This window comes from Lynx rufus, unplaced genomic scaffold (assembly GCF_022079265.1).
Source record: "Lynx rufus isolate CCGP_SWC_20201006 ecotype Redwood Valley unplaced genomic scaffold, mLynRuf1.p SCAF_3, whole genome shotgun sequence".
NCBI lineage: Eukaryota > Metazoa > Chordata > Mammalia > Carnivora > Felidae > Lynx > Lynx rufus.
The window spans coordinates 92,523,507-92,550,000 of NW_025814845.1; the positions used below are offsets into that span (position 1 = coordinate 92,523,507).

The window sequence follows — 26,494 nt, forward strand, 5'->3', positions numbered from 1 at the left end:
AAGAAGGATCAAAAATTAGTATTTATATTAGTATGAAATACATGATAAAAGAGGAGGTATGCACGCACAAATCACTTCCTGTCAGGAAAAGTGTGCGGCAAAACACAGCTGACTTCTTATCAAATGAGCTGAGGCACTTACAATTGAAGTATCATATATATTTAATATGCTACATTCAGTCTGTATCAGTGGATGCAAAAATATAAGAGGAATATACTGATATACTTTTATTTCTATTTTGAAGTAAGAGACTTAATTGTTTTCTAGAATGGTTGTGAAGAACTGATTTCTTTCGGTGAAAATGTCACACATGCACACCTATGCACACATACTTCTCTGCACAAACATGTGTACAGACACACACACACAACACATGCCCGCCACACATAGGTACACAGCATACACACACCATCATGTCTTCCAACTGAAGGCCATTCTGCCTAGATGAGCCGTCCTTTATTATCAGGCACGGCAAACATCAGTTAAATGAATATGAGCCTCAACCACCACTTTTAGTGGTGTTTAAATGTGCAGTTACAAACTTTTTTAGTTAATGTAAAGAAAAGCTTAATGGTCTTTTGTTACTATGGGAAGTCTTTTGAAGGTATTTGTAATAGTAATTAGTTGAAAAATAATAGGAGAATTTCTAAGTAAAAGGTTAGGAGGACTTCCTTTTTATTAAAAAGTCAAATATTAAGTATTAGTTAAACTATAAGGTGTCTTTTGAACATACCAGAACTTTGGCACTTTTGTTTATGAAATGTAGTTATTTTATACTATGGAAGCTATCTTTCTTTAACAAAACTAACTCAAACCAGATATTTAAATGATTCACCGAATTATTTTATGAGGCATGGGTAAAATATTCCTATTTTTCAGGTATTATGTTTATTCAGTCCTGAGGCTAATAAATGTTTCCTCTATAGGTGCTTAACGAGGATGGGTCCATTGTAAGCTCATTTTCACACTATTTATAAACTCCATGTAGATGTATTATGGTGTATCTGTATTAGGTTATCTGAGCTAAAAACAACTCCTATTTTAGTAATCATGATCATTGCTTAAAAATAATCCTATAATGTTTCTTTGCTTATCATTAAACAGACCATTATGTCATGTTCTCTTCAGTTTCAAGAGAAACCTGGACTCTGGTCTTACAAAAGATCCTTTGATGGCATATAAATAAAGGTATGAACTTTTCATATATTTAAAAAATTCAACTTCAAAGGTAAACAGTATGATGTGTATGTGGGTACAGTGTTTTAATAGTTACTTGACACTGACCTGTAATGGTCCTACCCTTTCTCTATTTATACTAACTTAGGTAAATAAGAGTGTTTTTATTCCTTCCTAAGTGTGAATTGGCACAGGAGGAGAAATCTGGCAGATAGAGATCCTCACCATCATCTGAACACTCGAACTGGACTTCCTTTTCTGAATTGACCAGTCAAAGAGAAAGGGAAAGAAAAAAATATGACCGGTTGAATTTTTAAAGTGTCAAAGCATGGAGCACAGAATAAATTTCTCTTTAAGGAGGAACTATAAGCTGTCTAGGAGAAAAAAAAAAAGTTCTGGAAACATTTCTTTCTATACAAGGATGGTACTGAAAATAAGTATTTCAATAGGAACTGTGAGCTCTGCATCTCTGAAAGGTACAGAAAAACATAGAACATTTGGAAAATTTTAAGTATCACATTTCCACCAATATAACATTGGGAAAAAGGGCAATATCAACTGTCACTACTGAAATTTAAACTGAATAAACTAAGCAAAAGGAAGAGAAAATTACAGATTGAGGAAAGCAATTGGTAAAAGGCATATGCCATCATAATGGGAAACACAAGTGCATGGTCACCATAGCTCTGGAAATCCCCAAATCACACATAGACAGGAGATGAAGAAATGATTGTGCACGAGCGTAAGAAGTGACAAATGATTTTCTATGTTATATTTTCAAAATGAACTGACCACCTGACTTTGGGTCAAGTTCAAATGCTAGAATATTAACTAATTCCCAAGAATGTTGAAGTGTTCATGAAGAATGTATGCATCTGCCCTTGGAAGAGAAAGAAAAGGATTAAAGAAATAAAATATTTAGGTAATACTCTGGAAAGATAACAAACATAATACAAATATAAGGTTACATTCAATCAAAGGCAAATTCCCACAAAGCAAAATAGAATCAATAGAAAATACGTTGTGTTACTTTGTTTAGAAATCCAAGAAACTAAAAATATCCTTTTGTTATCTTTCTGGAAAATATTTCTACATGTTTTTAGAATATTCACCTTGAGTATATGTCTCAATACCCTATTATAGAAGCATAGGAAAAACTAAGACCTTTATAAGAACTGCCCAAGCAGAGATATTTAATCATTTGACATTCTATTTCCCAGACCCTATGACTTGATTTTTTTTTCAGTCTATACATTTCAGCAGGCCTCCAGAATACAGCATAACTAGGGGCACCTGGGTGGTTCAGTCAGTTAAGTGTCTGACTTGGGCTCAGGTCATGATCTCACCCTTTGTGAGTTTGAGCCCTGCCTGGGGCTCTGTGGTGACAGCTCAGAGCCTGGAGCCTATTTTGGATTCTGTGTCTCCCTCTCTCTCTGCCCGTCCCCCACTCGTGCTCTGTCTCTGTCTCTCAAAAAATAATAAATAAATAAATAAATAAATAAATAAATCATTTAAAAATTAATAAAAAAAGATATAGCATAATGAGTCAGAAAAACATTTGGTTTTCATTGATTTTTCAGGTAACTGTGATAGTTTGGGACTGCAGTAAAGCACAGAGTATTTAGACATTCAGTTTCTACAACAACTCCATAAAAAAGTATTGTCAGATTATTTAATATTTAATAAAATAGAAAGAGTACACCTTTTCTTGGCATAAATATTAGTCATCTTTATGTATGAAATTATTTTATACTTCAACCTGCATCTTTTACAGAAACTATAAAAAATACAAGCTGTGAAAACTTAAAAAATTTATTTAACATTTAAAAATTATCCAGCATCTGAAAGTCAGAACTGATTTTGGGAGTGCTTGTTTAACTTACCTTTACTCCATCTGGTTTCTTCAACAAACTCTTGGCTGCTGCAAAATGAGAGTAAAATCATTTCAGCGAGTTATCCATTGAAACCCGTGCCAGGTAACAAATCCGGTTATTGTTTCTCTCTATCACCTTTACTGAGTTATGGCCAACATATGCCAAATTATCAAGATCACACTGATGAGCGCGAGCTTACAGGACACTGAAATACAGTATCACTTTTCTTGGTTTTGCCACATCAAATTTAGAACTAATTCTTATTTAGTTCATTGCATATAATTGAACACCGTGTCAGTTATGTTATTATTGGACTTTATGTCACTGTTGGTTGCGAAAAGGATACTGGAACTTTAACTGGACTATGCTTTTGTAATCCAGAAAGTTGATTTCAGTCTTCAGACATCAGCTTACAGACTGTATTACATGTTCATCCACACTACAAGTATGGTGACCATCTCAGTTCTGCCACTTAAGCCCCTCTTCCTAAAGGTTTGAAAATTTGCTCTGGTGAAATAACATCCTTTTTAAAATATACATGTATTTGAAGTCAGAACTTCCATTTTTACAAAAAAATATTAATAACAATTTAAAATGAAGTGGTATATTATTGACCTAGAGCAAAATTTTTAAATTTTAGCATATGACCTTTAAAAAAGGCATTATGTACTCTTTTACACTTCAAAATCAGAATAGAAAGCTTTGATAAACAAAAGCCTTTTACTTCAAAAAATTAAAAATCATAAAATTTGAGGTGAGATATAAAACAAAACAAAACCTTCAACTAAATCAGAGAACTCCTGAAGCATATAGTCTCAGATAAAACTTCATCTTCCCGGAGGGGAGCTTTTAGCATTTCTCCTGTTACTGAACTTCTTGAGTGTATTAGAAGATGAAGTCATCCCTTAAAAAAATATACTTAGGAATGGGTATATTCATACACAGTGAGCAGATTATATAATTGTCAATGACAAGTAGTACACCAAGTGTAGAACATTTATGATTATGCAGAACAAAGTACATACTTGTGTTTCCATTTAATGTTAATTGTGTGTATATGTGTATGTATATATGTGTGTGTGCGTGTGTGTGTGTGTATATATATATGTAGTTATTTAAGTATATCAGAATAGACTTTGGCATCTGAAATGGAAATACCTAGCTATAATAAAACTGCATGAACATGTAATTTCCTGACATCCACTTGACTTGGGATATTATTTTGATATCACTTTGGTATAATTTTAAATTTGTTTAAGAATAGAAAACTGTTAATTTTATTTAGTCTTTAGCAACAAAGCTATTAATTTATTATTAATTGAGATTGTAAGAATTGTTGCCTTAGCTGTAGTATTATTTGCCTGGAGTTAAAAAGCAATATTAAGTAAATCCTGTGGCAGTTAATAGGTTAGAAAGCAAACTCAGAATAGTTGAAATTGCAATAGCAAGCAAAGAGAAGACAATGATTCAGGGTAAGCAGGGATTTGGCCTGAGAGATGCAGAAATGTCCCTTTTGGTTACTATTCACCTTACCTCACAAGAAATACATTCCACATAAAGGGAGAAAAGAAAAAAATAAAAACAACTTTATAACCATATACTTATGGACAAATTACTTTAAAGAGCATGTTTGCTAATGAAACAGAATGAATAAAATATTCAAAACTAAAATGCAGTATATCAAGTACAAGATGTAACTGGATCCATTGTTATTCAGTTGGTTTTGAAGTGATGGATAAAAAAAAGGTTGCCTTTCATGCTGAGACATCAGAAACAATATAAAATTCACATATTAGTCATGAGTTTTTAGTTTACACAATGATGAAAAGGAAAATGTGATGTAAACAAAAAGCGTCTATACATGACTGTATACATTTAAAAAGGCCCAATTTACGGCTAACAGTGTATTTGAGACTTTAACAAAATACACAATCTTAATACTGGACACTTTTTTCAAGTTAATTTGCCTTTAACGATATATATTAATAATCCTACCTCTTAGTGATTCACTAGTGTTTGGGCCACAGTGAAATATTTATTTGAATATAGTATACATTAGTTAATATTTAATGAGATGATACTGAACTCACCCATATAAATGTCAACTATGTTAATCAACTGTTCATAAAACAAGTAACTTGACAAAGGCAGTGACAAGGTTTTATCACACCAAACTGGACAAAATACATGCATTTGACTAACATAGTCCCTCAATCTGTAGCATTACTCATTGTATTCTTATCATTAATGTTGTTTAATAGGTCAATGGAAGCCTTTGGAAAGCCTCCTACGGTTTCATATAACACATAACTAAATATAATGGGGGACAAAGGTGACCATTTAATATAGTTGTAAACTAACTAGAAATTGGTTGAGAAGGTTGTAGAACCCTTGATAATGGTATGGATCATCACCTGATAGCACTGTAATTCCCAGGAGTTAAGTATGTCCTGGGATAAATAATGGAAGAATAGCTAGATCATTTGATGACACATATCACCCTTATGTAAACAGTAAACAAAGCGAAGTGGTGGTATTTTTGGCATAATTGGTTGATAATCCTTCTAAGTCTCAACAGCCACTTTAACAATGTAACTTTCTTGCACTTCAGTTCCTCTCCATACGTAAGACTGATTAAAATTTACCAAAATTTGATTTTTGGAAACGTGGTCCTTTGAGATAATCTACTGAATAAGGAGGTTCCAAGATTCAAATACTTTCTGGACATAATATATACTTTATGTCCATTTTAGAGAGTCACCCCTATAACAAAGAAATGGCTTAGCTTCTTTCAGCCAGCCCATTATTTAAAAAAAAAAAATTTATCATGGAATCATTTTGAGGAACATTTATTACCCTATATTACTGTAAGGTAGGGTTCTCTGTAAATTCTGGAGTTTAGATACCTTTGAAATATGCAACCATTCTTACAGTGTGCCAAGATACAACTGTACTTTTGAAAGAACTTGGGACTAAAAGAACTGGGTTCCTCAACAATGCTCTTCTTTTAAGAATCTCACTTATTGGGATTTCCTATGAGAATGAGACAAACACAAAAACCGTATTTATAGTTAGCAGTTGATGAAATATCAAAGAACTAATTCTAAGTTTGAAATACTGAGCTTCAAGAGGAGGAAGTACACATTTCCACAACTTGTGTGCACCCCAGCACAGATGGCAGATGGGTTTTGAGTCCTGCATAGCACTGACCAGGGGCTGCTTGAGTGCTCTTGTGAAGGGCGTACTCATGTGCCTAATGTCTCTGTGGAGACAGCACCCAGGCAGATTCCTGATGATAGACACTCTGTAGAAGGAATCCATGCCACATATTTGTTATCCCTGAACAACAGTGTTTTTATAATTACTAAGTTTTTCTTCAATTCCAAACTGACTACTGAAGAGGAGAGCAGTGGATAAGGAGAATTCTTAACACGTGTACCTGAAAAATTCCTCGTAGCCAGCATAGTTGTCAAGATGGCGCCCTGTCAGAAAAATAAGAATTCGAAATTAATGTTGCCTCTGCAAATCTTGAACCTAACAAACAGTCTTTGATAACAAATCTTCTCCGAACGTTACTTTTAGTTAGGGGATTTTTATCTGTTTTTGTTTTTTGGTTTCCTGAGAGCAGCAGGCCTATGTCTCACATTCAGCTGGGGCCACCCTCAGGTGTGTGGCCAGGTTCCAATTATCAAACTGCACAGTTGCTTTCCTCTGAAGGGAAGAACCACAGCACACACTGCCACAGAGATCCCAGCTCTTCATTGCAGGTTTCATTCCAGCATCTATTACATTTTCTCAAGACCCAGAAGAGGAGGAATAAGAGTTCTGAGGTCCGCACATTCAAAAGCCTTTGCTGTAAGTTATTTTCTTCACAATTTCATTTCTCACTCTGCTAAGTCCACCTCCTCACACAAATGTATAATTCCTTACCTTTAGTTTTCTTCTAGCATTAAATTTCTTCAGGCAGTCTACCGTCTCCTGTCTGTGCATCATGGAAGCGACAGTAGAACGTTGCTGGAAGAGGAAGAAAAGAAACTTAACTTAGGGTAATTAAATCATACTAAGCATTATAGTATTCTCAACTTCATCCAATCTGCATTAATGGTGCCTAAACCCTTACAATGAACTTGTGAGTATTCACTTGCAAAAGTTCCCTCCTAATGGATGATTAGCTTTGCCAAGACTATTTATGACTAAGATGCAACATTTATCTATAGAAAGCATAGATACGAATATCAATAATTCCCAAAATTATCTTTATTTCAATGTCTTTAATTATATTTCTATTGGACTGCCTTTCATTTACTCAGTACCATATTTACTGCCCTAACATTTGACAACCTTAGAAATGTAGTGGAATCTCTACATCCCCTCCAAATTTCACAGTTTTTCTTAGCACATTTGAAGTATAATCTGTCTACTATGGCCATTCTTTCTTGCTAGTTTAACTTAACTACAAGCTTCCAAATCTTGATGTTGTTGTTGTTGTTGTTGCTGTTGTTGCTGTTTTTCCTAAAGCTGCCTAATGGTAAATAATTGAACTTTGTCTAATCTCTACTGGAATATAGTTAATTTTGGTGTCATTTTCTTATCCTCTGTTCATGAGTATTATCAATAACTGGTAGGAGAAATACTTATTCCTTGTGTTACTGTAGGCAATATTTATCGATCTATGTAAATCAGATTTTGTTACCAAAACAGCATTTATTACCATTATAAATTTATTTTATTAAATAACTCGAGTCAAAAATTCATTCATTTTTAGTTTCATCTTTTTCTATAAAAATTATTTTAAATCCATGAAAAAAAATTTAAAGAATGATTCATTTTTAATCTTAGTTCCTCAGGTCTTTGGAGAATTGTCACTTACACAGATCCATGGGTGTTTCAGTGCCTCTGAGGCTGTGATACGCTTGGCAGGATTGATAGTAAGCATTTTATTGATTAGGTCTTTGGCTTCAGGAGTCACTGTGTCCCACTCTGGTGATGGAAACTTCAAAAATACAAATTTATAAATAGTTTCAAAAATAGATACATTCAAACAGGGAAGAGCCAAGTAAACTAATCATTTCTTTAAGTAGTGGGTTTCTTCAAAAAACTTACTCTTTGTATAAGTTAAATTGTATCTACATGTAGATAAATCTATATAAATGTGTATATATATCCCCCTATGAATATATTTACATATATAAAAGATAAGTAGCTAATAAGTGATAAGTATATACACTAAACTGCATATTATACCTAGTAAATGTATTTTAATGTTTCAAAAAATAAATTTAAAGATCTTCTAGTCCTTTCAAAGGATCTTTATTTTGGTTTGAAAATAAGATTTTACACAGTCTTTCTCATAATTATTTGTAAACATCAATAAAGCTGGCAGGTTGTCAAATGTGTTGATGTCATCATGCTATTACACCAAGATTCAAAATGAAGTATTATAAGAAAAAATGAGGTATTACATACTTTCACACCTCATGATCAGTAAGAGTAGAAATAATAAAAGAGCTTCCGTTGCTGGTGCCAAAACTGACCTACTAATTGTGGCTATTTGGAATATAGTAGTGAAAAGAAATCTAAGACTACAAGTGCCTCAGCAGGATTTCATTTTAGCACTTCAGAATACTTAATGACAAATTTCATCAAAGTTCTTAAAAGTAACCAATATTCAAAACTTCTATGAGTAATCCATTTGTGTATTAATAACTATATAATAGCTATCCTAAGTGTATTTAAATTTTTTGTTGATAATTATGTAGCCTCATTTTCACATAATTTATTAGTAGAGATACTATTGTTCATAGGTTAAGAAAAATTTACATCAGTTTCTAAACAACAGACAAAATATCAGGTTCTTATTCCACTTCATGGATTTTTATAGACAATCTTGGAACAAAAGTCACTGTCACTATGTCATGGACTTTAGTTCACTTTTAGTAGTTGTAAGATGGGTACTTTGTGAACCATTGGTAAAATGAAATATGAAAAAAATGATACTGACTCTTTAATACTTGAAATGTTACTAGTTTAACAACTGTCATTTTAATTCCATAAGTTATTTTGGGCAGCTATGAAAACTTGCCAATGAAGAAATATTCAAGCTGTTCTTCCTTGAGGTACAGATATTCTGATAGCAAATTAGGAGCTGGTTCAGCCTGAATAAAGGTGGACCTTTATCTCATTTTTAAAAAAGTTTCCACAAAGTCATTCCTCCATAGTCATTAAGCAGTGCATCTGCAGAACTATGTCTTGCCAAGGGGGTGCCTAGTTGTAGTCTGCAAAGATGATGAATGTGCTAGCTGTGGCCATGTAAATCTTAATTTGGCCCAAATATTAGTCTGACTAGATAGAATGGGATGCTTCAAAATTAAAAGAATATGCATTTTAAATTCTTGCTATACCCACATCCATCTATATAGAACATTTTAACAGAAAGGTGCTGCTGAATTCATGAGACCTGATTTTATATAACAGAGATTTTTTATTTTAGCTTCTCTCACTTCCACACTGAGCTTTTACCTTCTGCACAGAAGACGGACCCAAAATTTCCTACGACTTAGTTGCTCCGCTTAATAATATATCAAAAGCATCTCTAAACCTTGAACTCTAATTTCCAGAGGGATGTGTGAGAAGCTACCAAAGGTGGTAGTAAATCATATTTATACACATATTTGTCAAAGAAGAGAAAATTATTATCAGTGAACACAAAGTTAAGCCATAAAGAGAAAATAGATAAGGCTTTACTTTTGAGATTTAGAACCTAATTCATACTCATACTTTCAAATATTCTAATTATAAATGAAATATGTTGGAACTGTGATTTTCAAGTATATTAAATTGTGAAACACATTCTTCAAATGAAAGTTTCCACAGAAGCCCATGAGGTAAATAAGACTAAAAAAATCAAGCTGACACAATGGAACGATGTTCTATTTGATACATAGATCACTGCAAAATATTGTTGATACATGATTTAAAATTATGTGATAAACATTTGGGAATATAATTCAACTAAACAAGCATTAATCATTTCTAAAGCAAAAATCTTTTAATTTTTATGTTTTAAAATGTACTAAGATCCAAAAATTTTGAGAAGCGAAGTCCTTCCTTAGAGACTTCCAACTATTTTCCTTTCAATCTTAGGAGATAGTGAACTAAAAGGAAATACAAACTAAACACATATGCTGCTTTTCTTACACTTTATCTCCCTCTCCCTAGGATTGAGAAAAATAATTAGAGAAATTGTTGAAAATTATAGTTTAAAGTGTAATGAAAAAATTTTGTTCTTGGTTAATAAACAAAAAACCAAATGCTCGTCTACACTATATGAACATTTATTACATACATCATAAGCTCCAGCCTTGATCTGCTGATAGAGTCTGTGTTGGTCTTCATCCCAGAAGGGTGGATATCCCACCAGAAGGATATAGAGAATGACACCTAGACAGAATGAGCATATTAACATAATGTTAAGTCATTCAGGCAACAATAAATTAAATGTGGCAGATCCACATGATACTTAAGCCACATCCATTCAAAGAGAGGAAATTGGGTATTTGGAAAGCTTCAGAAAGACATGCTCTGATCTACTCTGAAACATTCTGTGGAGGGCGAATGCTCCTCTTCTTATGCTCATGAACTCTGATAGTATATGGCAGTCCGAAAATTTCTCTGTGCACTTTAAAAGGATGTGTATTCTGTTGTTTTTAGATGGGATGTTACATCTGTATCTGTTATGCGCAACTGGTCTAATGGGTCATTCAAAGACACTGTTTCCTTATTAACTTTAGAACCAAAGAATTCTAAAGAGGCACAACAGATCAATACCTAAAGATGAAACTTACCTGTCATCGGGGTGATATATTGTTTGATATCTGTGATGAAAACTTGTTTTGTGGCCTAACATATGATCTTTCCTAGAAAAGGTTCCATGTCAAGAAGAATGTGTATTCTGTTGCCTTTGGGTGGAATATTCTGTACACATCTGTTAAGTCCAGGTAGTCTAACATGTGGTTTAAGGCCAATATTTCTTTATTGATTTTCTGTCTGGATGATCTATCCATTGACGTCAGTGGGGTATCAAAATCCCCTACTATTACTGTATTGCTATTTCTCCCTTTAGGTCTGTTGATATTTGTTTTATATATTTAGGTGCTCCTATACTTACGTAATGTTGGGTGTATAAATATTTACAAATGTTACATCCTCTTGTTGGATTGACCCCTTCATCACTATGTAATGCTCATCTTTGTCTCATTACAGCCTTCATTTTAAAGCCTACTTTGTCTGATATAAGTATAGTTACTCTAGCTTTCTTTTGGTTTCCATTTGCATGAAATAGTTTTTCCATCCCTTCACTTTCAGACTGTATGTCATTACATCTGAAGGGTAGGCAGTATAAATTTGTTTTTGTTTTTTTAATGCATTCAGCCACTCTATTTTGATTGGAGAATTTAGTCCATTTACATTTAAGGTAACTATTGATAGGTATGTACTTTTGGCATTTTGTTAATTGTTTTCTGGCTGTTTTTGTAGTTCTTCTGTGCTCCTTTTTTCTTCTCTGCTCTCTTCTTTTGTGGTTTGATGACCTTCTTTAGAGCTATGTTATATTTATTTCTCTTTTTCTCTGTTGTATTTACTACAGGTTTTTGCTTTGTGGTTATCATGAGGCTTAACAAGTTCTAATTGTGACAGTGTACTTTAACTTAGTAACTTAAGTTTGATCTTATTCTAAGGCTTATAGTTTTACTCTGCCCCATCCTACATTTTGTTTTTGATGTCATAGTTTACTTGTGTATCCCTTCACTAATTATTATAATCATTGTTTTTTACTACTTTTGTCTTTTAACCTGTATACCAGCTTTATATGTGATTAATCTATCTTTATTATGTATTTACCTTTCCAATGAGACTTATTCTTTTATGTTTTCTTGTTACCAACAAGCAACCTTTCTTTTCAGCTTTTAAAGATTCCTTTTAACATTTCTTGTAAGCTGGCTTAGTTTGATGAACTCCTTTAGTTTTTGTCCAGAAAACTCATTATCTCTCCTTCAATTTTGAATAACTTTGCTGGGTGGAACATTCTTGATTCAAAGTTTTTGTTGTTGCTGTTGTTGTTGTTGTTGTTGTTTCTTTTGGCAGCTTAAATATACCATGCAGCTTTCTCTGGCCTGCAAAGTTTCTGCTGAAAAACATACTGATAGGCTTATGAAGCTTCCCTAGTACACAACTGGTTGTTTTTCTCTTACTGCTTTTAATATTCTCTCATCTTTAACTTTTGACATCTTAATTATAATGTGTCTTGGTGTGAGTTTCTTTGGTTTCATCTTATTTGGAAATCTGAGCTTTCTGGAACTGGATGTCTGTTTCCTACCCCACATTAAGGAAGTTTTCAGCCATTATTTCTTCAAACACGTTTCTGCCTCTTTCCTCCTTATAGAACCTCTGTAATGTGAATGTTCGTCTGCCTGATGTTGTCTCCTAAGTGCCTTATCTTCACTTTTGCCTTTTTTTTTTTTTTTCCTCTGTTGTGACTGGGTGAGTTCCACCAGCTTGGTTTCATGATAACTCATCCTTTCTACTACTTCATGTAATCTATTGTTAGTCACATTCTCTGTGACTTCTATTTAGTATTTTCTTTTATTTTTCATCTCTTTATTGAAGTTCTCATTGTGCTTATCCATTTTTTTCCCAAGTTCAATGAGCATCTTTATGAGCATTACTTTAAGCTCTTTATCAGGTAAATTACTTATCTGTATTCTATTAAGATTTCTTCTAAAGTTTTATCTTATTCTTCCATTTGGAACATATTCCTCTGTTTTTTTCATTTTATTTGACTCTGTATTGGTCTACAGAGTGGATAAAAAAACCACTTTCCCAATCTTTTTTTTAAATTATTTTTTTAACGTTTATTCAGTTTTGAGAGAAAGAGAGAGCATGAGCAAGGGAGGGGCAAATAAAGACGGAAACACAGAATCTGAAGCAGGCTCCAGGCTCTGAGCTGTCAGCACAGAGCCTGATGTGGGGCTTGAACTCTTGAAGCATGAGATCATGACCTGAGCCAAAGTCGGCCATTTAACCGACTGAGCTACCCAGGTGCCCCCCACCTTTCCCAACATTTAAGTAGTGGTTTTGTGTAGAAGATGAAACTTGTCTTTCAACTCTACCACAACTTTGTCATCTCTCAAACCTTTGCTCTTCTCCAAAAAGCCTATTTTTATTAGCTCTTAGTAGGTGAGGATGTGCCAAGACCCACTAGTGACTGAAAGGGAAAGATCTCAGCACCTAGGTTCAGACTGTTTGGAATCCGGACCTTCAGATAGCAGGTTTTCAAAAATTATGCAAATATATACTGTCCTGTGGGACTACAAGCATAAGCCCTACTGACCAAGCAATTTGATGTGGTCCCATGGGTGACAGTCACAAAAATCAGAGCTTCAGATGAATGCATAATATCTTTCCTGGGAGATACTAGCAAGCTGAAACAAGGCAAAGGGAGAGTGCCAAGATGGTATCCACAACCTACATTCCTTGAGAGCAACTCTGTAGTCCACTAGATGTATATCAATTCTTAAACTTACTCCTCAGGCCAAAGTTCCGGGAAAAGCCAAGATGTCTTCTTCACAGAAAGATTAGAAGGATGTGTGTCTAAATCTGCTGTTTGTGCAATGCCCTGGTGTGGCATCTTGCCAATAACTTTCTCTACAATTTCCAACTGTGGGACCTCAGAATGCAAGTCCCCATAACCAGCCAGGCAATCAAGGGGGCATGCCCTGGGAGGCAGCTGCAAAAAACAGGGCAGTAAATGTAAAAACCAGGACACCAGCTGTATGCAAAACTTTCCTCCAGCAGACACTGGAGCTCTGGAGTGTGGCAGAGGGTGAGCATGAAGACAGTGGTACTCTCTGAGGTCTCTGAAAAGGATTATAGGCATTCCTTAGATGTGTGTTTAATTAGAAACCTACTCCTCAGGCTGCAGCTATGATGGTTAGTTAATAGGTGCCCTTCACAGAAAGACGAAGCTCCTAGGTCTATTACCTCTTGCTATGCTGTGTGGGTAGTGGCCATTTAAGAACTATCTCTCCATCGGTTACAGTCCTAGAGGACCCACAAGCGTAAGCTCCACTGACTGACAGAGCCAGGCAATGTGGAGGTGTCACCTGACAGCAGCTGCAAAAATCAAGGTTCCAGACAGGGGTATGAGCTCCTCCCTGGGTGATGCTGATTATTACAGTCTCACAAGACAAGGAACACAAGGCCCCATGGCCTCCAGAGCCAGCCAGTCAGGAGGCATCCCCTGGGCAGCTGCCACAAGATCAGGGCATCAGATACATGAAAAAGCTTCTTTCCTGGTGCTCTGGAGCAGCAAAGGGAAAGCATGGCCAAAGGAGAGCATGGACACAGTACTGCCAGCCTCCACCCCAGAGAATACTCCAGCAGGCTCCTAGATATGTGTTTTTAATTAGATGCCTGCCCCACTGGCTGACATTTTAATATAAGCAGGTCAACCTCCTTCACTTGATGTCTGGGTGCAATCAGGCTGCCTCTGAGCTGGGCCCTGGGGCAGGTATGTCCAAGCATCCAGGCCCCTTAAGAGATCATGATAGTGTTGTGGATCTGGTACATGAGTCCGCTTTCAAAATTAGACATTCTTGGTGCTCATCTCTCAGGTGCAGGTCCTTAAAGTTGAGGTCTTGGATATGGGGTTCGAACCATTTACTCCTCAAGGAGAAGCCCAGGTTTTGAGTTTTCTCTTCATTGTGGATCACCAAGCTATGGGCAGGGTTTACAGTGAGATTGTGTCCCAGTCTCTCCTACCCACTTCAGTGTGGTTTTCTACTCTTTTGCCAGTGTCTAGTCAACACTGACAGCCTTTGCCCTTTTTTTTTTTTTTTAATTTTTTCATATGGAGCTGGAGAGTCTGTGTATCTATGGGAGGAGGTGAGTTCAGGATCTTCTAAACTTGCCATCTTGAACCAATCCCCTCCTACTTCGGAAAAGTTTATTGGCCTACCTAAAGTCTTTAGTTTCTGTCACTGCTCTGACCTCTACTGATTATTTTTCCCTTGCTGCTTTCCCTTAAAGCATGGAAACCAAGGAAAGAGGGTCAGACAGATAAAACTTTGCCTGGCATGGCCTAGGATTCCTTTAATCTCTTACCAGTGTTGGTCTCTTGGGTTTCTTTAACTTTCCTTGTTAGGAAAATATAGCCCTTATCCATCAGATTTGTCATCTTTATACAATAGACACTGTGGGAGCTAAAATGGCTTTTAAACAATAGTTTAATCACCCTAGACTGTCATAGCCTGCTTCTGGAAGTTCAAGTTCAAAAGCAGATTCTTAAATTCATGTGAATCACTACCAGAGTGGAACAATTTAAACAACATTTTATTTAAACATTATTAAATAAAAACCTAACAAAACTTTAAAATCAAGGCTGAAAATAATTTTACTATAGTGGATTTAAAAAGAAAAAAAAAGGCCATGAAAAGAAAAATCACAGTATATTGTGAAAAATCTTAGCCTACTGATACTTCATCTTTGCAACATAAAAAGGTATTTTTTCCATTTCTCTCTACATTATAAACAACGTAAATTGATTTAAATTTACTTTTTTATTATTTTTCTATCTAACACATGCATCTAATAATGAGGATCGTAATGAGTGTTTGTGTTTGTGTTCCCAGGACAGAGGTAGAAGAAGGGCTGTACCTAAGTAGTTTTATCTCTTAGTTATGGTTTGGGGGTAAATATGAAAATTAGTTTTTTTTAATTATTTTTCATGTTTACTTATTTTTGAGAGAGAGAGAGAGAGAGAGAGACAGAGAGAGAGAGAGAGAGAGAGAGAGAGAGAGAGAGAGAAAGGAAGCACACATGAGAGCTAGCAAGGGAGGGGCAGAAAGAGAGGGCAACAGAGGATCCAAAGAGAGCTTTGCAATGACAGAAGTGAGCCTGATGTGGGCTCGAACTCATGAACCTTGAGATCATGGCCTGAGATGAAGCTGGACCCTGAACTGACTGAGCCACGCAGGTGCCCCAAAGAAAATTAGCTCTGTAATGGCAATAGTCGATATTAATTTTTTAATTCGACATTTTTCTAATAAACATTTGAAGTAAGCTGTTATGAAATTATAAAACAGAGACAACTGAGACATTTAGCACTCTGAACCTACGGTAGGTTGCAAGGCTGGCCTGCTTCAGAAGTTTTGTCCTGCAGTCCTACTGGCTGGCACTGATGTGGTATGTCTCTACAAAGGGGAAGGTTCATAGATACCTCGTTCCCCAAGAAATGGCAACCACTACATAGATAAATGCCCACAATTTAATTGCTTGATTGAGGAGTTTCTACCAAAAAATTTCCTTTACTAAAACAATAACACAAATATAAAAGATTTAAAAACATTCAGGCCAGAAGATTTAAAGAAAAAAAATACATGAGCACTATTTACACTGATGTTTACTTCTCAATGCCTATTTAAATAAATACTGGTTTGTAAGCTTATTTTGATTTGCTCATTAGATTGGAGTCTGAGGCCTTCCTGAATTACATGCTTTTTTGGAGTTCTATTTTCTGTAAGTATAGAATAACTATGAGAGTCATGGTATAATAATACATTTTATTGTAGGTAATATTTTTTGAGTAGCTACATCTGCTTTAGTGCATTACCTTATTTACTCCCTGTACAATGCTGAGGTAGATAAATGTTATTGTCTCCATTTTACAGATGAGGAAATGGTTTGAGAGCTTATATGAAATAACTGTTTCAGCCACAAGCAGGCTAGAGCTACTTTTTCTTCATCTATGAAGACAAATGCATTTTAAATTTTAAATTGTTTGTGTTTTGTAATTGAAAGGCCTTGACCACTAGTAAGGTTTCACTTTGGTACTGTCTTAAATGTTCCCTGCAGCCACTTTTTCCTTTAGCTATGCACTTTATTAAAGTTTTTATTGTCTAACTGAGAGTCTTTGCCCCATTCCAATTTACTTTTTTTCTTGTAAGCTTAATTTATAACCCTAATATTTTACCTTCCTCTCCTAGGTCAGAGAAAAAAAAAATGAAAAAAAAATAGAGTTTCTTTTCTTGCCCTAAAACTAAGTCAGTAAAATCTTTAAAAGCTGGTCAAAATCTTCATTTTTTTTTTTTTTGCAAGAGCACTTCAGGGATGAAGATATAATCTCCAAAACTTGAATGTTTCTCAGGATATTACTGGCCTTTAATGATTTCTACCTAGATATTTCATTAGGGGTTAAAAAAAAGATATTTTAATTCTATTACACCTTCTTTAGTATAAGAACAACTTATTTCATCAATTATTTGGTGACCTTGTTTGTCAGGTTCATACAGGAAAGGTAAAGTAACAGACTTTTGTTTCCTCCTTTATGAATTGGTTTTTGAAATAATTCGAAATAATTCGAAATAATTTTGAAATACATTGGTTCCCCATTAATTAATCCCCTAATCCAAGGTTAGGATTGCTACTGTAGTTTGATTATCGTCATGAATGCATGGATTTAAACTTGATGTGTTTCAATCTATTACTGTTATTTTGCTCATTTCACTTTTAATTGTCCTATCTTTAACTAGAAGTCATCTCTTCAAGTTGGCTCCTGAGTCCTGTTCGTATCTAGGTAGAGATCATCAGAAGCTACTAACATCATGAGACACATCCAACCTTTGGAGGTCATATCATCCCTGATATTTTCTTGCAAAAAAAAAAAAAGTCTTGGTCTTTAACAGTTTTCTGTCTTTCTGCTATAACAAGATGCACCTGTATCATCTTGTGCTTTTCCTAACCTAGACTTGGAATTAGTTCCTTTCACAAGGAATCATGGTTCCTTACCATGGTAAACATTATGTAGAGACCAATATCAGGTACTCTGTAGGGGTGCTCTGTGGGAACTGCAGGTTTCTTTAACAAATAAATGGAGAAATGAGAAGGGGGGTGAGGAGGAGGAAAGATAGAGAAGCAGAAATTACAAATTAAAAGAGACCTAAGAGGGGCCCCTGGGTGGCTCAGTCACTTGAGTGTTCAACTCCTGATTTTGGCTCAGGCCATGATCTCATGGATTGTGAGTTCCAGCCTTACATCAGGCTCTGTGCTGTCAGTGTGGAGCATGCTTGGGAATTCTCTCTCTCCCTGCCTTTTCCCCCTCGTGTGCACTCACTCTCTCTCTCAAAAATAAACTTCACAGAAAAAAGGGGGGGGACCTAAGACACCAAACTAATAATAAAATTATGAGACAAGAGGGAAAACTGCCAAAAAAAATTACTAGTTATTTGATGGTTTTAAGCAGTAATTATATTAAATTTTAAAGTACTGTTATTATTGTCATTCTTTTAAAAGAACCCTTTTCTTTTAGAGACACACATTATGGTATGTATAGATATACTGATATTATATTTGTATTTGACTAAAATAATCTTGGGGAGGAGGGATGAGTTGGGTGGTGAAGATGAAATAGGATTAGCTGTCATTTAATTATATTATTCTACTTTTGTATACTTCGAAATTTCCAAAATAAAAAGTTAAAACAACTATTTTGACACAGCTTCATATAACATTTAAAAGTGGAAGTTGAACTGGTTTTCACTGTCATTTGAGCTTGGGCAATGCTAGAGATACTTGATTAATAAGAGTTGAGAAGCATTGATTACTGATTAGGTAGAAAGATTACATTATCAAGAACATTCAAAAATAATGTTAATAAAAGCTGGAGTTAGGAAAATGATTAAACCTATAATAACATTAATGATTAAAACATTCTAGTCGCTGCTCTGATGAAAGGAGAGAGAAAAAAGCAATGTTCAAAAACTCCAAAAGGTCAGTGGGGAGCTAATGGAACAATCTAACAAGACATCCACTTAATACTCTCAGTAAATAAAGGGCATACTGTGAGTGGAGTTTGGAAATGTACAGTTAACTATACAAAGAATAAGTATGGCTCCCTTTTATATTGCAATACCTTATGCAAAAATATCACCATGCAATTCAAATAGGAAAAAGTGTTTAACTAACTCTGACCTAAAGAGACAATTATGGGAAGAACAAAGATCTAGAAGATCAAGGTCAGCAAGATAGGAAGTTGTTTTCCAGATGATGGTAACTATGCCATATAGTAGGGGTGGCAAACAGGTCTTCCAGCACCAGGAAGAGATGAATGCCTGTGTCCACACTGTGTATGGGGCAGGCGGGTAACCAGGGGAGAGCATGTGTCCATCACTTGACAGGTACAGCTGTTATTTAAGAGCAAAAGTATCTTGTTATTAGTTCTCTCAATTGCTTTAGTGAAATTTCCTGATAATAAATTATAAACATAAATAATAAATGTCAACACCCCCCCTCCCAAAGTAAAAGGTTCAGCAATCTGGGCAAAACATCTGTGAACCACCTGTTTGCAACCTCTGCTATATTGTGTAAGAATCCTAAAATTTTCTGCCCTAAAGAAAACTGCAACTAGCTAGCATGATGCTGTTCGATGTTGGTGTGCACTAGAATAACCTAGCAAGCCTGATAAAATGCAAATTCCTGAGCCTCACCACGAAGAATCTTAATTCAGTGATTCTCTGGTGCATTCCATAAAATTGAATCTGGTAAGTACTCAGGTCACTTTGAAACATGGGTCCATGTTTCTAAAACATCAGGTTAGGGACACCATAATACTGTGTCTTGAGAAATCTAAGAGAATAGGTAAGTTCAAAGTAAGACAATATTGGTAGGGGCTATAATTAGGAGTAAAGCTCCATGGATAGAAGACTAATGAGGGTATAGGTCATAAAGGATGAAGGCAACAGAGCCTTGTAATTGTGAGGCATATCTGTGATGGCCAAGTGTAAGGTAATCACGGAACTGGTAATCATAAGCAACAAAGTTGACCAGTGTAAGGTAATAATACCAACAAACTGCTTGAGATTTCAAAATTGTAAATACTTTCTTAAAAAGTGCTTGATGCTGATTTATTCCAGTGAAATAAAAGAAAAAAAAAACAGCAACACAATCTCTAAGGAAATGGGAACCCTTAGCAAATATATGCTCTGAGGCCCAGTAATCACACAAATGCTGAACTTAGTGACCATGCTTCTTAATATATTCCATAATATTCCAAAGGCTCATCAAAAGTCATGGTATATTCTGTGATAGTCACTAATTTATTATCACTCATAACTGTTCTGAGTGATATCTAATTCAGAGACGTAGTAAGAGTGTGTGTGTGTGTGTGTGTGTGTGTGTGTGTGCACGCGCATATGTGTGTGTTGGCTAGGTTTATATGGGCTTACATTTGAGCCAAAATGTAGAAGCAAGTTCTGTTAAAATCCAGTGATTCAGTGACATCTATAAACAACATCTGTTCATTCCTTTGGGGAATTGTGGAAACAGCTATATATGCAAGAAAGCCATCAAAATCAATTTACTGTTGTTAAGGTAGAACTCAGGGGAGTGTTCGTGTTTCACTAATGTCCATTATTTGCTTTTCAATAAAAGACTAGTTGCTTTGAAAGACTAAGTGCAGGTCAGACTACATTCTGTGTGAGGTCTCAAAAGCAAGGTAATGGTGGTATTTGAAATGTCCTATGTATGGATAATTGCATATTTCTAATAAAAATGATGTACAGACTTCTTTTATCTATTATACCAATACTGTGCTTCACTCTGCTCTATGTCAACTGCTAAAAAGACAATCTGCTGTAGTGCATGCTCATAGCTTAATTCACAGAAGGTTAGCTGCTATTCTGCTAAATGTCTTATTCTACATTTCTTTTATTATCTGGGTAGTGTCATTTCCTACCCCACTCTACAATGTCTAGCCTTGAAAAGAAGTAGTTATTCAATAGGCAAGTGCTAGTGCTGATGGATGGCTAAAAAAGAGTTTCTCTCAAGATAGGTCATAATCTAAAAGCAACTGAATATGTGTACATTCCCTTGGTGCTTATTACCTCGAGGATGAGAAAGGGTAGACTGTCTTACAAACGTAAGAGAATTTAATGTAACTTTCATGTTACCTTAGTGAAGTGAAAATAGAATAAAATAGTTAAGACAGTGTTCCAAACCCACTGCAGTGATCCAGAAATGTAACAAAAGGCATTATGATGTTTGTGGAAGGAGGTGGGGCATTATTGTGATATTAGAATATCTAAGACATTTCCATAGTTACCTATGTGATCCCAAATGCATTTTAAGGCACACAATTTAAAAATATATCACTATCTCTATGCAAAATGGGAACTGTTAGGAAATATATGCTCTAAATAGAGCATTGCTTGTCACAAAGGGATTTAACTATTTGTTTGTAGAAAACTGTGTGAAGAAAGCAAAGGTAAGGATAAAACCGAGCAAAGTGAAAGGTGGTTCTGCCCATGGCAAAACTCAGGTTGAAATCTGTGAGATGCCCTATGGCTCTAAGTTTCTATAGTCATTATGAGATCTGTGTGTGTGTGCATATACATCTGCAGGCATACATACACTATCTGCTATTTACATGCACTTTAAAAAAAAGTTTATTTATTTATTTTGAGAGAGAGAATCCCAGGCAGTCTCTATGCTGCCAGTGCAGAGCCTGACACAAGGATTGATCCCACGAATCATGAGATCATGACCTGAGCTGAGATCAAGAGCCAGATGCTTAACCAACTGAGCCACCCAGATGCCCCTACTTAACTTTTTAAGAATGTTACATAGCTCACACAGTAAGAAGGGAAGCTACTCTTCACCCATCTTTTTCCCCTTGTCCAGCCAAGAGAGTTAGAGCGTCTACTCTATGAGTTGTCTCGCATTTACCAGATGTGAAATCCTATTATTACAAGATATACTATTATTTTAAAAGATTAGCTATATAAACAATGCATTCAAACAAAAAATTCAAAAGCCAGATATACTCAACTTTACCATAGCAATATTAAAATTGAGCATAGTGTATTTAGTAAGTCTAAGACAGTAAGTCTAAACCCCGATGATATGTCATAGTTATTAAAAAATGTAGCTGCCACTCAGAGCCACTAAAGCAGAGGGCCTATGTAGGGGCTGGATACATATATACGTATACATACATATACACACACACACATACACACATAAGTTTCATCACTGATTCTGCTCCCCAGCCAGGAAAAGAATCCCTAGTACAAAATACCAGGTTTTTTTGGGGGGTTTCTTTTAAATAACCTGACATTCTTAAACACAAATAAAATTGATACATTGTCAAAAAAATGTTTTTAATGCAAGAACTAAATAATTGATTTATTTAAATTGTCTGAATGAATAGGATTCAGGAGCTGTGAAACTGGTCTACAATAGCATCTTTGGCAGAATCAAAGGCCTGCAAAAGAATAATTTAAAGGAGAAGAAAGAAAGCAAAGGGAGAGAGGTATTTGGTATTCAGGTAACCAGATGAAGTTATCATAATATTCAACTGCTGATCAAAACAATAATGCTGAGTCATCTAATAAAATGCATAAGTCTCTCTCTCACATATCTACTTATCAGTTATCTTGAAACTTTATTTAAAAAGAAACACTTTCTTACTTTCTGTTTTATACAAGGAAGCTGAGATATCGAGACTATAAAATTTGTGCCAGGTTCTACAGCAAGCGCATCAAAGAGCTGAGTGAGTGGGTGCTCTCAACCAGTGCACATACTGCCTCCCACCTGTGGGGTGGGTGGGAGGGAGGAAGAGAAAGAGGAAAACAAGAAGGGATGGAGAAAAAGGGAGGTGAAGGGAGGCTAGAGGTGACCTTCTCATGAAGGCAGCAAAAAGTCTCTTGAGTGCCTTGCCCCAGCTACTGATCAGTCTCCACTACACTAACCCACTAGTGTTCAGGGCCTGAGTGCAGAACTCTGGCTACACTCCCATCAACTCCCTCCTCCATAAAACCCATCTAGATCTGCCTGCCTCTCAGGACACTCTTTGCTGCTTTGTAAATTCATCAGCAATGACAGATCTGTGATGAAAGGTGTTATGTTGCAAGGGAAATATGTGAGTTATCTGCCATTAGCATTTAGATTTGAACAAGGATGTTCTGTGACAATGCTCTAACCCAAAGACATTGAGTTCATACTTCGAAGATACTCTCAGGTAGGCAGAAGGAAGACAGAGCTTGGGGACAGAGCAGACACCCAAGACCTCACCCTTTAATTAAGTGACAATCCAACCTTTTAGAGTAATAGCTGTTTGCATTTTAAATTTCTTTACAAACTATAAAATGTCTTTATTTGACCCCCATGCAATTCTACAAGGGTAATATTTCCTGTTTGATAGATACAGAAACCAACTCAGAGATACTAGAGACAGGGTAAGTGCAAAGTAAAGACCTTAACGCAGGCCTTATGACTGGAGATATAGTGCTCCTCCCATAACTGCTTTCCTGGGCATGGAGGTAAGTCTAAAGGTTCAAGAGGCATCCAGTTTCAGATCAAACACCAAGTTGCTATTGCTAATGAGATCAAGCTGACAAGATATATAGTGTGGGATAACCTAGCACTACAAAGTAATGGTGATGAATTTATTATTTTTTTCCATGAAACCAAATCTAAAAAGTTATTTTCATAATCATTTTTTTAAACAAATCCTTCCAGGCTTACAAACACCAAAGGCAACAAAATCTGTCTGCAGCACACTAAAGCCACACGATTTAGACTGGTAGCAATGACACAGTGTCAGGAACCTAGAAAACTAGTTTGTGTCAATGACCCCAGTTGAAAAATATTTCAAAGTATTCTATAGTATCCTTTTTATTTTAGTCTTTCACCTATTCGCAGTGTACAGAACACACAGAAATTCCGTTTAAAAATTGTGGTGGGAATCCTCCATATTATACGGCTTTGAGCCTGCACAGGATACTTATTTGATTAGAGTTGGTTGATAAAGGCCTAAAGCAGAGTTCAGTCCACAGAACAGACTAATTGCTTTCTTTTCCAAGATTCACTTTTCCCCTTTTACTCCCCGCCAACCATGTTGTGCAGACGTGGCATTTGTCGAAAGGGCTGCTTGGATGAGGTGGAAGGACAGCAGCATAAAAACATGGCCACTCCAGGTGATGCTGTGTCCCTGGTCTCAAGGTGCTTCCAGACCTGGAAACACTAACATCGCCTGGGCACTTGCTAACAACACACATGCTCCTACCCAAGACCGACTGATTCAGAAGCAGCAGTCTGTGCTTTAACCAGCCCTCCACGTGACCTGCGGTAGGCTGAAGTTTGAGAACTACTACCCTAAGTTGATCATTAGAGAGCATCAACTTCCAATTTAAAGGATCCTATCATTAATTATAATACTGGTATACTGTAAAATTTGCACAGAAATATGATTCCTGCTCTTTCCCATCTTGCAAGATGGTGGGCGAAAAAGCTGAGAAGCCGGATACTACAGAGAAGAAACCTGAAGCCAAGAAGGCTGATGCTGGTGGCAAGATTAAGAAGGGTAACCTCAAGGCTAAAACTCCAAAGAAGAAGAAGCCCCACTGCAGCCAAAACCCTGTCCTAGTCAGAGGAATTGGCAGATATTCCCGATCAGCTATGTATTCGACTAAGGCCATGTACAAGCGAAGTATTCAGCAGCTAAATCCAGAATTGAAAAGAAAAAGAAGGAGAAGGTTCTTGCTACTGTCACAAAACCAGTTGGTGGTGATAAGAAATGGTGGTACCCGAGTGGTTAAACTTCACAAAATGCCTAGGTATTATCCTACTGAAGATGTGCCTCGGAAGCTGTTGAGCCATGGCAAAAAACCTTTCAGTCAGCCTGTGAGGAAACTGCGAGCTAGCGTCACTCCTGGGACCATTTTGATCATCCTCACTGGGCGCCACAGAGGCAAGAGAGTGGTTTTCCTGAAGCAACTGAGCAGTGGCTTGCTACTTGTGACTGGACCTCTGTCCCTTAATCGAGTTCCTCTGCATAGAACACACCAGAAATTTGTCATTGCCACCTCCACCAAAATTGATATCAGCAGTGTGAAAATCCCCAAACACCTCACTGATGTTTACTTTAAGAAGAAGCTGCGTAAACCCAGACGCCAGGAAGGTGAGGTCTTCAACGCGGAGAAAGAAAAATATGAGATTACAGAGCAGTGCAAGGTTGATCAGAAAGCCGTGGACTCGCAAATTCCGCCAAAAATCAAAGTCGGTCCTCAGCTTCAGGGCTACCTCCGCTCTGTGTTTGCTCTCACGAATGGAGTTTACCCTCACAAATTGGTGTTCTAAATTTCTTACAAAGAACCTAATTAAATAACAGATCCATGAAAGAAAAAAAGAAAGAAAGAAAGAAAGGAAGAAAGAAAGAAAGAAAGAAAGAAAGAAAGAAAGAAAAGAAAATGAAAGGAAGGTAAAGGAAAGGAAAGGAAGGTAAAGGAAAGGAAAGGAAGGGAAAGGAAAGGAAGGGAAGGGAAAGGAAGGGAAAGGAAAGGAAGGGAAGGGAAGGGAAAGGAAAGGAAAGGAAAGGAAAGGAAAGGAAAGGAAAGGAAAGGAAAGGAAAGGAAAGGAAAAAAGAAAGAGAAAGAGAAAGAGAAAGAAAGAAAGAAAGAAAGAAAGAAAGAAAGAAAGAAAGAAAGAAAGAAAGAAAGAAAGATGATTCCTTACCGCATGCCCACATATCCACTGGTTTTCCATAAGGATCTTTACGTAAAACTTCTGGAGAAAGATATCCGGGTGTGCCAGCAAAACCTAGGGAAAATGGATGTTAAGGAGTCAGAGTTGACTTAACAAAATCAATATGATATAGGAAACTAAGGAATAAAACATTTGGAGGACCTTTTAACCTTCTAATATGTTTGTCAAAATAAAATAAGGCTCTCAGAAGATGAAAATAACGCAGACTGGTTTCTCTCTATAGTAGTATCAACACTAATCTGCTTGGTAGCTTATTGGAAAAAGTACATTTATTTCCAGACATGAAGGCTACTTTATTGTGCTATACAGTCAGCCCGTATACTTAAGTCTACTCGGTTAGCAGTTCTTATTCTCACGTACTTATGTCAGAACTGAAACAAAACCTGTGAAAGATAAGAACACACCACCCTAAAATATGCCACGGCGGCATACTGATTATTTTTAGCTGAAGGCAACTGAGAATTAGCAGATGTATGACAGGTTCTTTAATCTCCTCATTTCTACCTAAAAGTAGGGCATACATTTCTTGTGGAAAAGGTGCCCTCCCTGTGCCAGGAAGAAAACATTCTTGGCATGGGAGTTGGTGCCAAGATGGATCTACACAAACCAACCTTAGTAAAATAGCCTTGCTCTTCCATTAGTTTCTCTAGGTATTTCCTCATTATTCCCCCCCCCAGTTTAATGCCCCTAGCCCAAACCCTTTTTTCTTTGTCTTGTCAAATCTCCACAATTTATCACTTTTTGTTAAAATGGGATATAATTCTTTGGGTCTAGCCTTCTCTAGGTCTTCATTTCTTCTCTAGAAAGGCATTAAAATATTAACATTAAAACAAATTGTATGCTTTTCTCCT

At 36.1% G+C, this 26,494-nt stretch overlaps 1 protein-coding gene and 1 pseudogene across 12 annotated transcripts in view; one reads left to right on the forward strand and one right to left on the reverse strand.

Moving 5' to 3' along the window:
* CAMK2D (calcium/calmodulin dependent protein kinase II delta) overlaps nt 1-26,494 on the reverse strand; it is a 320,398-nt gene that overhangs the window by 48,859 nt on the left and 245,045 nt on the right. For 8 of the 12 annotated variants that reach the window (XM_047091615.1, XM_047091625.1, XM_047091618.1 and 5 more), the window contains 6 exons: nt 25,614-25,697; nt 10,396-10,490; nt 7,921-8,043; nt 6,981-7,064; nt 6,490-6,532; nt 3,060-3,097 (listed from right to left, as the gene is read on the reverse strand). In XM_047091615.1, the coding sequence (XP_046947571.1) occupies nt 3,060-3,097; nt 6,490-6,532; nt 6,981-7,064; nt 7,921-8,043; nt 10,396-10,490; nt 25,614-25,697 (467 nt within the window). The remainder of the gene's footprint in view (nt 1-3,059; nt 3,098-6,489; nt 6,533-6,980; nt 7,065-7,920; nt 8,044-10,395; nt 10,491-25,613; nt 25,698-26,494) is intronic. The other 4 variants (XM_047091617.1, XM_047091616.1, XM_047091620.1 and 1 more) reach the window with 1 other exon arrangement.
* On the forward strand, nt 24,335-25,274 carry LOC124520613 (60S ribosomal protein L6-like; annotated as a pseudogene).